This window comes from Cyprinodon tularosa, unplaced genomic scaffold (assembly GCF_016077235.1).
Source record: "Cyprinodon tularosa strain WSP-4 unplaced genomic scaffold, ASM1607723v1 ctg38, whole genome shotgun sequence".
NCBI lineage: Eukaryota > Metazoa > Chordata > Actinopteri > Cyprinodontiformes > Cyprinodontidae > Cyprinodon > Cyprinodon tularosa.
In genome coordinates, this window is record NW_024039096.1 from 1,811,961 (window position 1) to 1,830,505 (window position 18,545).

General features: G+C 37.4%; 1 protein-coding gene across 1 annotated transcript in view; it reads right to left on the reverse strand.

The window, feature by feature from the left end:
- Nucleotides 1–18,545, reverse strand: part of sema4gb (sema domain, immunoglobulin domain (Ig), transmembrane domain (TM) and short cytoplasmic domain, (semaphorin) 4Gb) — a 59,732-nt gene that overhangs the window by 2,533 nt on the left and 38,654 nt on the right. Inside the window, exons 8-14 of the mRNA XM_038296944.1 lie at nt 17,047–17,201; nt 10,266–10,441; nt 7,033–7,171; nt 6,733–6,955; nt 6,534–6,649; nt 5,409–5,563; nt 251–312 (exon numbers count right to left, since the gene is read on the reverse strand). Of these exons, the coding sequence (XP_038152872.1) occupies nt 251–312; nt 5,409–5,563; nt 6,534–6,649; nt 6,733–6,955; nt 7,033–7,171; nt 10,266–10,441; nt 17,047–17,201 (1,026 nt within the window). The remainder of the gene's footprint in view (nt 1–250; nt 313–5,408; nt 5,564–6,533; nt 6,650–6,732; nt 6,956–7,032; nt 7,172–10,265; nt 10,442–17,046; nt 17,202–18,545) is intronic.

Below are 18,545 nucleotides of genomic sequence, written 5' to 3' on the forward strand. Positions count from 1 at the left end.
TGGGGGATGGGTGAGGAGCATGCAGCTAATGAAATCCCTCCACAAATGCTAACTGCTTGAGTTTTCACACGCAGAGTAAGAAGGACTCTTTTAACCCTTTAATCTGACTCTAAAAAATTCAGGAAAACTCATTAAAAAGGAGCTGGAGCCAAATGAAGTTCAACCTTTTTAAAAATGAAAACGGGGTCTTCTGAATAATGAAGTGATAATAACTGCATGTGTGTGAGTCTAAGTGTGATGGGAGACATACCGTTCCCTGATTTCGCCTTACAGCCTCTGACTCCTCTAGAGATGTCCTGCGTTAAGTTTGCTCTATAAAAAAAAAATCATAAAAATATGGATTGAACATCACACTAGAGTCATAATGTCAAAGATTAAAGGTTAAAAAAGCTTTTCCAAATATAATCCTGTCAAATTAAGCAACAACAAAACAAACTTCAAATAAAAATAACATTGATATGTTTGGAAGTATTCTGATAAAGGTGAATGTATTCTGTATTCCAAATAATTACTCCTACATGTAAAACTTTTTCCCATTTTTTATTTATTTGATGTATTTGTATTTCTAGGTTAGGCTGTATTTGTTTGCAAAACTTATTTTCTCTGATATCCTTGAAAAATGACAACATATAGGATCCACCTGCATTCAGAAATAAGTTAACTAGTGAAAAGCTGTTCTGTAGGTTCGCAAACAAACAGCAACATGAACACAAAAGACCACAGAAAGACAGAAAAAAAAAGTCAAAGAGAATAATGTGGAATATATATATATATATATTAATATAGTAATATATATATATATTAATATACTAATATATATATATATATAATATATATATATATATATATAATATATATATATATATATATATAATATATATATATATATATATATATATATATATATATATATATATATATATATATATATATATATATATATATATATATATATACAGAGATGGCAAAAGTACTCACTTTCCGTACTTGAGTAAAAGTACAGATACTTGTGTTAAAAAATACACTGGTAAAAGTGGAAGTACTGATTAAACTTCTTTACTCAAGTAAAAGTAACAAAGTACAGGCTTGTAAATTTACTTAAAGTATAAAAGTAAAAGTAGAAACCACTTTTTTCATGCCGTTGCCTACATTTTAAATGGATGTCTGCCAATAGGACTAGATCTCCGTATATATATATATATATATATATATATATATATATATATATATATATGAAATCCATCATCTAAAAAACTATCTTTACGCAGAAGAAGCCTCTCCTCAGCATGATGATGCCACCAACGTGTTTGACCATGGGAGGGGTGTGTTAAAACTGATGTCTACTGATGGGTTTTTTTCAGTATTGCTTTGCATGTAGGTCAAAAAATATAAGAGTTTGGCTCATCTGACCTCAATATTCTCTGTCACACCTGCATTGTCTGTTGTATGAGAATGTTAATGTTTTTCTTTCAGAAATATCTAACTTTTTATCATCATTTCAATAAGGCCAGATTTGTAAGAAGTATGAATAGTAATCCTCTCACTGAAGCTCAGATTCTCAGTAGCCCCTTCAAAAAAATTTTACATATTTCTTGTAGTTATATGAAGAATAAATTACACAGAGAGGGACTCTTACAAGCTAAGAACTGAAGATGTTCTGAGGCACTTTTTGATTATTTAGTGGTAATGAAGCAAAAGGAGTAAAATACAAATGCATTACACACCTTTCAAAGATAACACAATAAATTATTCCCCTTCGTAGTTATATACTTATTTATGTTGCTGTAAAAAGAATAAAAAAATATATTATTTTTGCGTTTGCAAGGTCACTAAATTTGAATGAAAAAAAAAAACTTTTGAAAATAAAACTTCAGAGAGGGAAAAAAGGTTTTGAAAAACAGTTTAAGACACTATTTCTATGCCACAGTAACATGGGGAAACAAGAGAAGATACTGATTTGAGGAACATCTGCTCCTCTTTTATAGCAATCTGTCGTTAATTTGATTTGTGGAGTAATTTTAGAAGGTGGAATGATCATGATAAGTTAGCTGTTTGTTTTCTGCTTGTGTAAAATTCAAAAAGCAAAGTGCTTTATGCAAAATGATAAAAAAAAAAAAACTAATTATGGAATGAAAGCTGTTTGCAGTTATTTAGCATGCATTAACCTAAAGAAAAATAGTTTGCAGATTATAAATCCCATTTTCAACAATCTTTAACTACTAATACCTTTACCATGACAAAGATCCCTTGCACTCATTTAGACTCATGTTCTAAAACAAAGCGTCTGCAGATATATTTTGCAGGTTTTGCACATCTTGCAGTGCCTGAGCTAACTGCAATCTCCTGGCAGAGGGAGCCTAAACACTTGGACGTTTTACTTGTTTTAATATAGCATAGTGGGTGAGTAAATCTCTTCGAGCACCATCTCTACTCTCCAAGAACAGGCTGTTCAGTCCACTTTATCAAAGACTCACAGAAAAAAAATGCTTTAGAAATCGTGTTCACTGGGATCTGTAAGATGTTTCATTAATATTCAGCTCTCTGCTGTTTTTTTTCATTTATTTTTTCCAGCAGCCATCATGATTAAAATAAATACACATGAGAGGGAGAAGTGTCTGCTGCAGTAATGGAGATTAAGATGTCTGCTGCTCAGCCATGCAGAGTGAATGAAGAGAGGCAGTCCCTGATGGAGGACTAAGCATGCTTTAGGTCTGTTTGTTTTGGAGGGCTTTACACTTCATGGTTCTGCTGGTTTGTGGTTGGCTCTGCGTAGGTGCCACGTTTTCGAAACCTGGCCTGGGCTTATTTTGCATGGACTTTAGATGTTCTCTGTGTGCATGTGTGGGTTCTCTCTGGGTACTCTTCTCACAGCCCCCCCCCAAAAAACCATAGCTGGCTGGAACTGGCCTAAGATATAAGCCTATGAAAGTGTGGGGCAGGGTGTAGCCCTCTCCCAACACCTACGGCTCTACAGGCAGGTATTTGTGATGAGTGGATGGTTGGTTAATGCTGAGTCACTGTGCTGTTACATCAAAACAATAAAGGTTAAACTATTAGAGAGGCACTAGGAAATTAGTAGTCTGGCCGGCTATGAAGTCTCAAGACTCTTTGCCTACGGTGGCCCAGAGGTGTCAAAACTAATACAAAAGCTTCAACACAACTACAAACAATAATTACAAAGGCTGCCACAAAACGTGTTCCAACTTTTGTATTTGTGTTGCGGTTTTTGTATTAGTATTGACACCTCTGGGCCACCATACTGGTCTAATACAGACTGAACCAATCACGTAGAAGGCGGGTCCATAATCAAAGTCACTTTTCTGTAACCATAACAATCAAGATTGCAGGAGCACAGAGCAATGTTTTAATGAGTACTTTTATTATATTCCTAATTAGCTCAATATAACTTAAGTTAAACAACTGTCTGCTGTGAGAGATTTTCTTTAAACATTTTTGCTAAACATTGGTGGTTATCTACAGAAGAGGATTGGGAAAAAAAAAAAGTTTGCTAATTTTTAAATTTTATTTCAGTTTAACATGGGGAAAAAAGTCAGAATTCTGAGATTAAAGTCAGAATTCTGAGAAAAAAGTCAGAATTCTGACTTTTTTCCCATACTAAACTAAAATAAAATTTAAAAATCAGTTAACTTTTTTTTTTTTTTTTTCCACTGGCCCTAATCCTCTTCCGTACCGTAGTTATCTGATATGTTCTAATGTGTTTTCTCTAACTGTTTGCCCCGCCTTTAAATTAGGCTCTACATGCTCCTTTCCAGACTAGCAAGCTTGGCTAGCTTAAAAAAAAACTATGACAGCCAACATAAATAGTATTGCATACTTTTGATAAACTGCTTAACCCAGGTTCACATAAAAGAAAATAAAAAAAATACTTAAGTTTGATCAACTTTTTTCTCACATTATTTCTTTCTTTTACAAGTTTTAAAAGGTGAACATAATATTTCAAATAAACCAGATAAAAAATAACCTAAAACAGCTTCAGTCGAACTAATGTTTAAGATTTCAATCATTATGCCAAAGCAATTTTTTTATTTTTACTGAAATATGCTAAAGAGAACTTTATAGTTATGCTGCTATAGGCTTAGAGTGCTGAAGGGCATAAGGACAACTTTTCATCATTTTGCTTCATTCTATCTCTTTTCTCCAATTCCACAGTATTTGTTAGTTCAACTCTATATTCTTTCTGCTTTTCCCATCATAGTACTTTCTTCGGGTCAGCTCCTGTTTGGCTGTAATTCCATTCTCAGGAGAAATATCAGCCGGGCTGCTGCCATTAACACCTTAGCTTATAGATGATTTCCTGTTTTCAGTGCTTAGTCCTGTTTCTCTCGAGGCATACATAATTATGGGCTCAGATTTTACTGTGACTAATGTGCTCTCTTTCATCCTTTTGACATGAAAACTGGCTCAGAGTGCATCTGCTCAACTTTTTCTTTCCCAGAAGGAACCAACTGTAAAGCTGGTTCACAATTACCTTTTCTAACATAGAAACTATTTATTGACCAGTGCTTCTATGTTTCTCTCATATTTCTTCTTCTGTCTCCTTGAACCAGAGTCGGCCTCGGCGGATTGCTGCTCACAGTTAGCCTAGTTCTGCTGGAGGTTTCTTCCTTCTAAAAGGAAGTTTTTTTTCTCTCTCCACTGTAGCTACATGCATGCTTGTTGTGAGGAATTGCTAAGGAGTCAGAGTTGATGCAGTCAGCTGGTTTCCCTTAGATAGAAAAATTTTTACCAATCTGACTGTATGATCTGGTTGAATAGTCCCTGTAAAGTGCCAGTTGACGTGTTGTGAATTGGCTCTATATAAATACACTGAGTTGAATAGACCCGAATAAAGTTGCCTTGCCTCGCTCCACCCACTTTATTATGACCTATGTATATTTTCTTTTCTGGGGATTTATTTTGCCCCCAAACTTCCAACTTCATTTCTCCTGAAGCTCCTGCTGAGTTATGCAGGGCTGATGAGAAACAAAATCCAGGTCAGCCACACTATCTAAGACTTGCTTTCTCAGAAATTACAGTATGTTGAAGGAGGAGAGGCTGTATAAATAATTAGTCATGCTTCCATGTTGCTGTTGAGATAAAGGGAGGACATAAACAAAGACTAAAGCGCAGTAAAAGTGATGAATGTGTTTAAAAGTTCAGTGCATAAAACTTGACCAAATGTTGTTCTTGCTGTTTATGTTGAAAACCAAAAATTACTTAGAGGAAGAAATGTGGAGCTGGGTTAACAGGTGTGAACGTAAAAGCTGGTCATGGAACATAAATGATCTAATATCTAAAACAAATCTGGTTTATTTTAGGAGTTTGACCTTTTTCTTTATGTATCTGTCTGCTTTCTCTGTAAACAAAACTGCACATCTATTGGTATTTTAGTGTCCTTGTTGGCTCACCTCTGCGCTCGTGATGATATTTCCACACAAACTCTCCCATCCCAGCCGCAGAAGGGGTCTCTTGCGAATACGCAATCATAACAGGAAGTATATCTCTGGCAGGTAGACATTGGTACCTGGATCAGACCAGAGTGGGAGCCGATGTAGATGCTCCTCTAACAAACAAAAAAGAAAAAAAGTTGAAGTATGGAACCGTATGTTGAATCTGTGTGTTTCATGCTTGCATTTATCTAATTTTATTCTAAGCAGTGGTGTGTTTAGGGTCAGTGCTGATTTTCTGCCACATGTAGTATTTTGCATTTAGACCAAATAGTAACATTTTACTGTTATCTAAGCAGAACCTTCTCCCACATAGAATAGAACTTAACTTTATTGTCATTACACTGTCATAAGTACAAGCAATGAAATTAACTCTCTGCATGTAACCCATCCCCCTGGGGAGCAGTCGGTTGCCATAGTGCGACGCCCGGGGAGCAGTGTGGGGTTAAGGGTCTTGCCCAGAGACCCAGAGTGGCAGTTTGTGGGAGTGGGGCTTGAACTCAGAACCTCAGGGACCCAAGCGCAATGCCACCACTCCCCCCGGTAGATCATGTCCTTAAGGAATCTTCTCCTAGACCTGGATTAAAGCATCTACCAACTCTTGGACCGCCTGTGGTGCAACGTGACCCTGGTGGACGGATCGAGACATGGGCCGTTTCTCAATATGCGTTCTTGAGCGTTCTCGTGTGCTCGTGTACTCGTGACACGTCATCAGCCTCAGCCCGAGTACCGTTCCAATTCTCAAGAACGCCAGATCGAGAACGCACCAAATCCCCGGATGTTGCTCTCGACCCGCCCTCTTTATCGAGCATGCATCAGAGCAGACTTGTGCGTTCTTCAGACTGACCGCTTCCCCAGAATGCCCCGCGGCCGCAGCTTGATTCGAGACAGCGCTCACAGTGGTAAGTTAAACATTCCCTTTTCTGCTGCTGTTGTTCTTCAAAAGTACGTTTTGAAATCGTTTGAGGCGATATTTACACGATATTGTGCAATGCAGGTTTAGAGATTAATTAAAAGACCTCTTATTTAATTCTGTTAGGAACAAAGGGATTACTCAAGACTGATGCACGTTCTATCTGTAAATACCTGGACTGTAGATATCACCATGCTCTCTATTGGCTGTGGTTTAGCAAATATCTGCAGCTCCTCTATGATATGCATCTCTCCATCCACTGACACAGCTCTGTGCAACCACCCATCATCTACAGGCCAAGACAAGACGGGTATTAAACCAAGATGGTGGAGAATTAAAATCAGTTCCTGATGGGACATGCATGAACCTCACCTGTTCCCAGAAACAAGACAGTGTAAAGGTTTCCATCCAGTGCCAGCTCTTTGTGGACGGCTATCTTGACGTAGTTGACGCTCCTCTTGAACATGAGCGGCACCAGGCCAATCGGATGCACCTGCTTAGCCATCAGTGGGTGCCTCCTGGCAAATGTGAGGACGCTGTCTGGGAGGTCTCGAGAGGAGTTTATGCCCTGGGATCTATGTAGGTCTGTTATACACTGCAGGGAAAAACGTAGAATTTACCTACAGAGGGTGGTTTAATCTTTCATAGGTAGAATTGGAGGATGAAACTTACTGATCCAGGTCTTGGCTCCGGAACCTTCCCTGTGTATTCCCGCCATTTTGAATCCTGCACCTCCATGTATGGTCCTTCAAACACTCTGCGCACATCTGAGAAGGCGTATTGGCAGATGGCAGATGCTTTGATATTCTTCCTGAAATATAATCCAACACCCCAAAGACATGTCAAGAGGACAGTTGTCAGCATTGATGATTTAGACTTGGAAAAAAAAAAAACCTGAAAGATCTAAGAAGGAGCTGCCGCCCACAAGATCCACTTTCAGACACAGTACAGATCATCAGTGACAAGTCAAAGGTTAGCAAGGAGTTATCATGCTTAGACTTCCAGCCACAATAAAAGCTAAGATTTTATGAAAACGGAGAGAAGATAAAAGTAGTTTGTCACCAGTATCGAGTCCCATCATCCCTTTATTCTTCAAACCAAATTTGCTAAACTAAAAAAACAATCTCCTTTGAGTCATGATCAACACCTATCCATTGTGGGAGTGGGTTTCAGCGCTACACCTTTGAAAGGACTAGAGCAAAATCTGGTAACCTCAAACCAGGTGACTCTGTGCAGTCTGATGCCCTGAAGGTGAGATTAGTAAACTGAGGGAGTTAGAGGAGGGAATAAAGATCCTTAAACCCATTATGTGGCCACGTCAGCCATCAGAAGCATTTTGTGAGGAAAAATGAGAACAAAGTGAAACCGGAGTCAGTCTTCAAACATCAAAACCAGTGAACAGTGTTTGCTTCAGGGGCTTACTCATTCTTCCACACTTGAGCTGATGTTCAGCTTACTGGGGGGCGGGTGAATAAATAATTTCCACTTTAATTAATACCATTAAATCTCATTCAATTAGAGATAACTCCTTTTCTGATGGAAAACAAAGGTTCATTGATTTTATCCAAAATTATCTAGCAGAAATAGGAAGATACCAATCCCCATTGGCTTTTACAAATGGCTGCTTTTGCCTTATAATCAGTGCAAATCTTCAAACTATTCTGCTAAAATTTGAAAACCTAATTCTTCAAGAATGATTTTCTTGATTGTATGATGGACAGGTACACTGGAAAAAATGGAAATCTAGATAAGTTTTTTTTTTTTTCCTAAAATAAGTGCATTTGCTCCTTGATTGAAGAGGTAAAAGAGATTTTTTGCCAATGGAACAAGACAAATTACATTTAAAATAAGAAAACACAATTGCATTGTCTTGTTTTAAGTGCATTTTATCTAAATAACTTCTTTTAAGAGTAATAATACTCATTCCATTGGCAAAGCATTTCATTTACCCACTCAAATTAAGAGTAAATACACTTAACTTAAGAAATGTTTATTTATTTCTAGATCATTTTTACAGTGTAAAAGATTTGTAAAACTTAGGAAGGTGATTTGGTCACTGAAGTCAGAGGGAGGGGTTTAGAAGTTTCAATTCTGATAATAAATAATATTGTTGTAGCTTAATATTGGATAACAATAAATAAATAGTTATCATGGGACACTAGAATTAGCAAGATCCAGGATTTAAAAGGGTTAGTAGAAATTTCTATGTAAGGTGACCAGGTTCTTGTTAACAATTTATTTATGGTCCTTTATTCTTGTGTTCAATTTTCAACTCTCCTATATAGCACTAGACTTGTTTAAATCCTATTTGGACAGGGACATTTTTATTTCTACAGGTAAAAGTTCATCAGAGACCATAAAATATCATGTGACGTTGCCCAAGGATCCATCTAAGGTCCCCTCCACTTCAATATCTACATGGTCCCCCTAACTCAGATCTTAATACAACATCAGTTTCTAAGTATGCAGATGACACACAGCTGTATATTACAACCTCTCTGGTGACAATTAACTCATTCAGCATTTGGTAAATGCAAAAAAAAGCAGATAACACATAGATGTGCCAACAAATTCTTCAGTTTAATCAAAGTAAAAGTGAAGTAATATTTTTTTAACCAAAAGAGGAGCATTCAGAAGTTAGCACACAGCTTGAGCTGATCCAGCTAGAAACCACCAATTGGGCTCACTGCAACTCTGTCTTCACAGGTAGAAGACTGGATCAGACAGATGTAGTTGATCTAAAATGCTAATTTCACTACAACTAAAAAAATGGAGAACATCAGCGCCGTTCCAAAGTCATTCCACTGGCTCCCAATATCTCAGAGAAAAGACTCTAAATCCTTCTGTTAGTCTATAAATCACTGAAAGGCTTAGCTCTAAAATATGTTCCAGTCTTTTTACCAGTGCACCTATTGCCCAGACCTCTCAGGTCTTTTGGATCAGATCCACTCTGCATACAAAGACCCAGAACGTTTTCTGTTTTTCTCATGTACGCCATTTTGAATTGTTTTGCCACTTACATAAATAAATTTGGAAGGTCACATGTTTTTTGGTGCTGCTATGTGATACGCAGGTAGGTCTTCCCTGTGTGTGGGGATGCTGATGGCTGTTGTTGCTCATCTGCAAATGTTTTGGTATCGTTACGGTAAATGTTTTGACCTTCATGGGATGTTGGGATCTATACTCTAGAAAGACACATTCTCTCTGGATGGGGAGGCAGTTTTTCTAGGTGGAGCTAGTCTGGTGTAATGATCTGGGATGTTAAATGGTAAAATGGTAAATGGCATGTACTTAAATAGCGCCTTTATTCAAGTCAGGAGACTTTACACTACAATGCTCACACCTTATTTGCCACAGTCAACAGGTCGACAAAACCTACTATCTCTGTGGCCAATGAACTCCACTCTAAAAGGCTAATTTCCAAGCAGGATCTTGAAAAAACTCACTCATACATTTATCTTTACTAGAATTTATCACTGCAACAGTGTCTTCACTGCCTGAAAAGTCCATCATACAGCTGCAGCTAATCCAAAACACTGCTGCCCATGTTCTCACTAGAACTAAGAAAGTAGAGCACATCAGCCCATTTCGGAAGTCCTTCCATTGGCTCCCTGTAGCTCAAAAAATAGACTTTAAAAACCTTGTGTTAGTCATTAATCACTGAAGGAATCAGCACCAAATGCATAACAGATTTGTTGTCAGTGTATCAACGTTTGGTTCTAGGTCTGGGTGGACAGAGTAGGCTTAAATAATTACCACAGGTCCTATTTTTTTTAGCAGTTATTATTTTGAATAGTGAAACTTTAAAAACAACAAATAAAAGGCAGTCAAAAAAACTATTTATGTTTCTTTTATTTTAGGTACTAGGATGACTTAAACTTTTAAGTAAAAATATAAATTCTTACCATTCCAAACCAAAGATACCATAAAATACGCTGCTTTGAACATCCCTCCCTTGCAGGACAAACACGTCACGGAGGATATTGAGATGCAGCTCATATTCTGGGACTGAACACACCATTCTAGCCTTAAGAAAGGTGGTCCACTTCCGCTGCAGTGTCCTCTGGCCACCCCAGTCATTCTGCAAACACAGGAGACAGTAGATGAATTAGAGAAAAGACTGGGTGGGTAAAAGTATTTATATGCACTGTAACTACATATATCCAATTAAACACTAAAACTTCCAATCTATTAATTCACTACACACCATTAAAGTTCTAAAACAAACGATTACTGCTAAAGAAACTGTATGAATGTAGTCTATTAGAACTATTATATTTTTTCTCTGTGATGGTTCTTTCCCATATCTTGCACTTCTAGCTTTTTTGTGTCTTTGTCTACTCTTTTTCTGGTTATACTTTTTTCAGTGCATCATCTGACTTTTATTCTGGATCTGTTCCCCACCCTTATAACATAATGGGAAGTTTGGTGGAAGAAAAAGTGTTGTACAGGTACATCTGGAATGCCTTTTCAGGCTTGATTATACTTGTGAAGCAAAGCTCATTCAAAAACATGAAGATTAAAAAAAGACTACAAAGACTGTTGCTCAGTTGTCTGAAATACTCTTCAGATATAAATACTATTTTGCATTTTATGAAGAAAAAGAAAGTCTCAGAGTGTAGGAAGAACAAAATCATAACCACTTCGATGGTTATGAAGGCATTCTCACTTTTAGTAGTGATTTAAAGAGCCGTGTCCTCTGGTGGGGTTGGCACACAGAGCTTTATTAAGGACAAAGTCAACGCAGCTTTCTACACAGCAAAAAATGTTAATCCTAATAAGTCACTTTTTCCTAAAATAAGTGCATTTTTTCTTGAATTGAAAAGATAAGTGAGACACTTTGCCAATGGAACAAGACAATTTACAATTTACAATTTTTGGTTTATTTCAAGTGCATATTATCAAATTATCTTATTTTCAGAGTAAAAATACTAATTACGTTGGCAGATCATCTAATTTACCTACTCAAATTAAGAGTAAATACACTTAATTTTAGAAGTTTTGACTTATTTCTGGATTTTTTTTTGCAGTGTATCAACCCTTCATGCTTCATTCTACTGACAAAATATGGAAATTCTGATTTCTTTTTCTAGCAGGACTTGCTTCTACTGTCAAAAGTACATAAATACATATTCAGTCAAGCTGATAGATGTCAAAACTACCACTTAAATGTGTTAACATTTCTAGGTATATAAAACTTAATTCTTACTAATATAATTTAGTTGTTTTACTTTCTGAAATTCAGTTTCTGCTAAAAAAAAAAAATGTAATATAGAAAGTATATTATTACAGTTAAGTCAAGGAATGTGATTTTGATCAGGAAAAATATTATTTTAGTGAACTACAAATGGAACAACAGAGAGGAGAGTGCACTTAATAAATGTGAAAACGGACTGCCTTAGAGACTTTATATAAAACTACGCATTAACTCGAGCAGTAATCTTCTCTTGCACCAACTTCCTCTTCTTTGCCGTTGTAGCGCTGTTTCTCTGTCTTTTCAACACATTCTCCATTTTTTTTTTCATTCCTTCATTAAAATCTATAGTTCCAGCAGTGTGAAATAGGCCCTTCCTGTTGCCTGTTGTCATGGTGACTCATCGAATCGGGGCTCCACTGATAATGTCTTATCAACCCCTCCTATTTAAAATCTACAATCTTGGTGTCATGATGGACTCAGACCTGAACCTTCAGAGGCTCATAAAGGCAGTTACCAGGTTAGCTTTTTGTCACCTACACCTTACCAACACCTTTTTTCACACCAAGGTGGTTCTGTGCCTGATTAGCAAATAAACACAGAGAATCTAAGGAGTATTTTCAACATGAAGATAAGACAACAGAGTCAGCAATACATGCGAGCTGAAAGCTGCTTATACACTACGCAGGGCTACCTGATAACTTCAGCAGAGGCACAGGCTGAAAGGCAACCTGCCATCAACCTCCCTCATAGCCAGTGGTGCCTACAGAAATGTTTCATAGGGGTGGCCAGATGGGGCCATTAAAAATCTTGGGGTGGCCTGAAACTAAAAGCCATAATTTTAGATTTTGAATCTACTATTGTAATAAAACCTGCCTGTAGAAATCATAAAGAAGTAAACACCTACTGATATCTTGGTTTATTGTGTGATTTTTATTGTTACATCGCTGCCTGTGCATACTGGGGTGAAATGCTAAACTGATGGTACTACAATTTAACCTGGTGAGTGGGGTCGCCCGTGGGGTGGCCAGGGCATTGCACACCCTGCTGCCGTCCGGGAGGAGGCTGCAGAATCTCTGGGCCAGAACCAGTAGGCTCAGAGACAGCTTCTTCCACCAGGCAGTGAGGATGCTCAATTCCCTCCCTGCCCTGCCCCCTTTCGCCCCCCCCCCCCGAACCCCCAATACCCCCGTCCCCCACTACAGTACTTCTCCCACATCAAGACCGCTACTCTATACACTATTTGCACCATTCGCACTACTGTTTGCATATTTAAATATTTTAATAATTATTTTTATATCTTAGGTTTTTATTTCTATTTTTATTTTATGCTATGGTTCATTATATTTTATATTTTATTATGCACCGTGGGGTTGAGAGGATTGCAATTTCATCTGTGTTGTATGTTTACCATGTAGCACATTTGACAATAAAGTTGAGTTGAGTTGAGTTGAGGTTGGACATGGCCATCCTTGGCCACCACCTGGTGGCGCCACTGCTCATAGCGTAGTTTGAAATCTTTGCATTTGAACTTTTCACTAGTCTTATTTGTTGTAAATTACAGACAAACAGAATTTCGGCAACACTCTTTAACTCTATAATTCAGAGCTTTCAAAAACACCACCATAAATATGGCTGCACATGCATAAAGAGAGGAGAAATAACTTTTGAGCCTTGCAAAACTCCATGTAAATTTTGTCATTGTGACAGCTGCTTTTTCACTAATTACATTTCATCCACAGAGTAAAGAGGTATTGCAGTAAAATAGTCATTTAGAGCACTATGTTTAGAGTTGAACAAAGAGATGGAGGCTCATTTTTCTGTTTGCCCAGGACTTACAGCCCAATCTTGTGTTTGAGTTGTTGGGGAACATCTGCTGTTAATCAAACCGCACTGCCTGCCTCAGCCTCCTACACTAAGTTTTGAAAATCCTCCTAACACACACAATTACCCCCCCACACACACACGCCTAAAATATTAACAAACTTCCATCAGAGCTAGCTGTATCCTCTGCAGTAAAAAGGGGAAAAGATTAATTCTGCTGAGCTTTGGTTCTAAAGAAATGTCCCAAGATGCTAACAAAGGTTGATTGTGGATAATCTAGAGAAAATAAGCATTTCATACAACGATGATTCTAGGTTATTATTGTGTACAAAGCTTAAAGGTTGCACTGGCAGATTACAATTTCTGTCAATCAAAAAACAAGAACTAAGAGAGAGAAGAGTCAAAAATTGCAGCATAAAAATGTAATATATGCCTGTGGCAAAGATGATATGCTCTGCACTATGGAGAAAAGACACTGAAGAAAGCTTTTTACATCTTGCTGATTGTATATACTTCATCCAAATGACTGGGGTACCATAATGACGTTTTTATGGCAGTGATTTCTGCCCCCCTTTTTCAGTGGAAACAGGCAATGGTTGCTAAAGAACTTGATGGAAACAGGGAACACTAGTTAGACAGCTCAGAAAAATCAACCCTTCAGTGGTTACAGGCCAGAGGCAAATTCTTTATCTGTAGATCTTCCTGCAACCAGTGTCTTGTCTGGCTTGGGGACTGGCTCTACATCTGCATGTGCTGCTGTGGCCTAGTTCAGACTGAGTTATTACTTTCTCTGCTGCTCTGATGAAGCAACATGAAGAGAGGAGTCTGAGCTTTGTTATTAAATATAACTCATTTTGGATTGACTGACCACTAAAAAATTAGCCCTTTTCAAAAATCCTGTTAAAACCTCAAAACAATGCCAGCATTTGCATAATCAGCCAACCTATATGAATAGATGATTAAGAGGCTTCTGCAGCGCTTAATGGTTGCTGCAATCATTTCAAGCAGGTGTGAAACAGAGAGACATCCAAAACATTAAGAGCAGTGGGACTTGAGGACCAGGATTGAGAACCACTGATAGTGTATTGGAAGTATGGTTTGCTTGGATCGTTTTCTCTGTTTCTCTTAAAAGAATACGATAGTAAGACTACCGTAGCATTAAAACTCAACTTGAAAATGACCTTGTGGTATCCTTCACTTTATTTTAACAAAAAGGATAACAGAATCATTAATGAAGAATTTCATAAGCACCAAATTATATAAATAGTATCCCAATTTCCACACCAAAAATAAAGTATTATAGCTGTTTTAAGTTTTAGGTATTCAAAACCGGTGGGAGGGTAGCGCTGCAACCACAGGTGGGCATGAGCATCTGAAGCAAAGTCCGAAAGCCTGACTCACCTCCAGCGCCGAATATGCCCACCCTGATGCCCTACATATGTGTGTATAGGAAATGTTATAAATGATGCTAAGTTTGACTGAACATATATTCCTGATATCTGAAAAAAAACAACTTTTTTTGTCAAAATGATCATTTCAAACAAAAAGACGTTCTTCACATCTGGAATTAATATTCTGGATTTCTAAAAATTAATTTCAGATCTCCATACTCCTTTTGTTACCGATCAACATTTGTATTATTTTGCTATGAAAAAATGTTTTTCAGATATCCTAAATACATATTCAGTCAAGCTGATAGATGTCAAAACTGCCACTTAAATGTGTTAACATTTCTAAGTATATAAAACTTAATTCTTACTAATATAATTTAATAATTTTGCCTTCTGAAATTCAGTTTCTGCTAAAAAAAAATGTAATATAGAAAGTATATTATTACAGTTAAGTCTAGGAATGTGATTTTGATAAGGAAGAATATTATTTTAGTGAACTACTAATGGAACAACAGAGAGGAGAGTGCCATAAATAAATGTGAAAATGGCCTGCCATAGAGACTTCATATAAAAATGCGCATTAACTCGGCCAGTAATCTTCTCTTGCGCCAACATCCGCTTCTTTGCCGCTGTAGCACTGTTTCTCTGTCTTTTCAACACATTCTCCATTTTTTTTTTTTCATTCCTTCATTAAAATCTGTAGTTCCAGCAGTGTGAAATAGGCACTTCCTGTTTCTTGTTGTCATGGTGACTCATCGAATCGGGGCTCCACTGATAATGGCTTATCATACTTGTTACGCACGTGCTCAAGTTTGAGTGGTTCTACTTAGAGTTGATTTAATTTATCCATAGCAGCCATTTTGAAACCGAAAACTTAGAGTTCCCCACCTTAGGCTAGATCAATTTAGAGTTGCCCATTTGAATCTGAGTTTGTTAAACCTGCTTCTTGAAATGGATCCTTGGACTTTAAATAAAACACAAAACAAACTAAGAAACTCAGACTATTTGCCAAAACTTTTGGGTAAAAAATTCGGTGAGACAAAAAAAGGTAAAGTGAATGAAAGCTGCTGTGTCAGGCTACATCTGGCATAAAGTCGATACATACATACTTCATGAAAAGAGCATTACACCTGCGGCAAACATGGCGGTGAAATAAATTTGCTGCTTCAAGACCCGTAAAACTCAAGGCATTCAGTTACTTGGTATCAGACATAATTGATTTGGATCACTAAATTTAAAAAAATCATTTACCTTTTTTTTTTTTTTTTTTTTTTACGGCACTAGTGGCTCGATTTTTTTTAACAGTAGGCTTACAAGTAAGGGGGTATGAGAGAGGGGGAGAGATATGCAGCAAAGGACCACGAGTCGGATCCAAACCTGGGTCGGCCACATCAGGGCCTCCATACATGGGTCGTGCGCGCTAACCACTGCGCCATTTGCACACCATCATTTATCTTTTTTTTCACATAATTGTTTTTTTCTGTTTAATGGTAGAAAGCCAAGCAAAATATGAAGAACTGAGAGACAGCCTATTTGGTTAATGCTCATGAATAACTGCAACTGGTTGCAAGATTGTAACTTAAACTTCCCATCAACAGGATTTATTCTGGTTTTCTCTACTGAAAAGTCTTGCATTGGTATAAACTAACCTGGCTCACCAAAGTGGCCATTAAATTTGTGTTTTTATATGTTTTCCTTTGTACAGATTTTCACAATAGGGAACCAAGCTCCATCACCAGCTAAGTCTCTTAGTCACTTCTTTGATCAGAGAAGCTGCAATTTTAACATAAAAGCACTCTGACTGTACTTTCACCAGCATGGAGAGGAACAAAACAAAGAGAGTGCAGACAGAGAAAAAAAAAAAGATGTCTTGAAAAAGGTGGTGGAAGGAAGTCTAGCAGGGTATCACAAGTTGAGAGGAGTGAGAGGAGGGCATGTAGCGACAAACATGGTATACATGTCCCTGGTTATAAAAAAAAGGAGATTGTTTGCTTTTAGAGGCAGAAGTTTGTTGGATTGAGGTTTGCTTTAAAAGCAGCATAGAAAGAGCTGCTGAATTTTAAGGCGTGCTGCTGCTTCAATCAGTGCTTCACTCACCCTGAATCACCAACATTACAGTAAAAAATTATTTAAATTTTGCTCTAGCTAGCGTCTTTTATTATGCTTAATGTCTTTCTTTGACCCTGGTAATAAAACAGCTTTTGTTAATCATTGCAGGAAAAAAAGACTAGTGTAACATGAGTAACTACTCATGATTTGGCCAATGTGCTGTCTGACCTTGCAGACCCGGGCGACCCGAGACACTTTGGACTGGCTCGGATAAGCGATCTGCTCCTGGCTTCTCTCGGTGAAGAAGAAGTAAATCTTGTCGTCGTCGCCTATGGAGCTGTTGATGCTCTCCTTCAGCAGCACAGAGCCAACGAAATCTGCCTCTGTGCACACAGACCCACATGTCCAAACACAAAACTGTTAGCAGTCTGGGAAGTGTCTCCTTGGAAACTGAAGATGAAGGAAGTTTAAGTATGACTGGATCACAATAAGAACATGATAGCAAAACATCTTTTATGTCATGTTTTTTTTTTCCCCAGGTAGGAATTTCTGTTAACTTTTAATTAACCAGTTTTTAACAGAACGACTTTCCTTTTCTTTCCCTTTTTTTTGCAAGATAACGCCAAGCATTTCATCTTTGTGATAAAAATTGATGCATGCTTCTCAGTAATATAACCCTGAAATGCTTGGCAACCATGTTTTACTACAGCTGCTAATATTTTAGTTATGTCTTCTATCTTAAGAGATCTTGACACTGACATCTTTGCCCTTCTTCTTTATATAACAGCTTTAGCTCCATCAGACTGAATGAAGAGTGTCTGCAATCACCTACTTAACTTGGGACTTTGTCTAGGCCACTTTAACACATTCATGTGCTTTGATTTAAACCTGCCACATTTCTCCCTGTTTGTTTACAGTCATTGTCTCCCTGAACAGTAAACTATCCCCTTAGGCTTAAGTCTTTTTTTTTTTTTTTTGCACCCACTAGATGATGCTGTGTGTAACATACTGGGGTGTGAAGGTAAATAAACACTTTAAGGGTTATTATAGCTGAATAAAACTGAAATTGAAATGGAGAAAACATTTTCATTATTTGAAATAAATAAAACCTGCAATCAGAGATAAGGTTTGTAATATTTACAGGGATTTACTGGCATAAATGTAAAATATTATACATAAGTAAGTTATATTTCTTTATGTACAGGTCCTTCTCAAAATATTTGCATATTGTGATAAACTTCTTTATTTTCGATAATGTAATGATAAAACTTGAACATTCATATATTTTAGATTCATTGCACACCAACTGAAATATTTCAGGTCTTTTATTGTCTTAATATGGATGCTTTTTGCATACAGCTCATGAAAACCCAAATGCCTATCTCACAAAATTAGCATATCATGAAGAAGGTCTCTAAACTAGCTACAGTATGCACCTAATCATCTGAATCAATAAATTAACTCTAAAAACCTGCAAAAGATTCCTGAGGCCTTTAAAACTCCCAGCCTGCTTCATCGCTCAAAACCCCGATCATGGGAAAGACTGCTGACCTGACTGCTGTCCAGAAGGTCATCATTGACTCCCTTAAGCAAGAGGGTATGACACAGAAAGATGTTTCTGAATGAATATGCTGTTCTCATAGTGCTGTATCAAGGCACCTCAGTGGGAAGTCTGTGGGAAGGAAAAAGTGCGACAGAAAACGCTGCACAACGAGAAGAGGTGACCA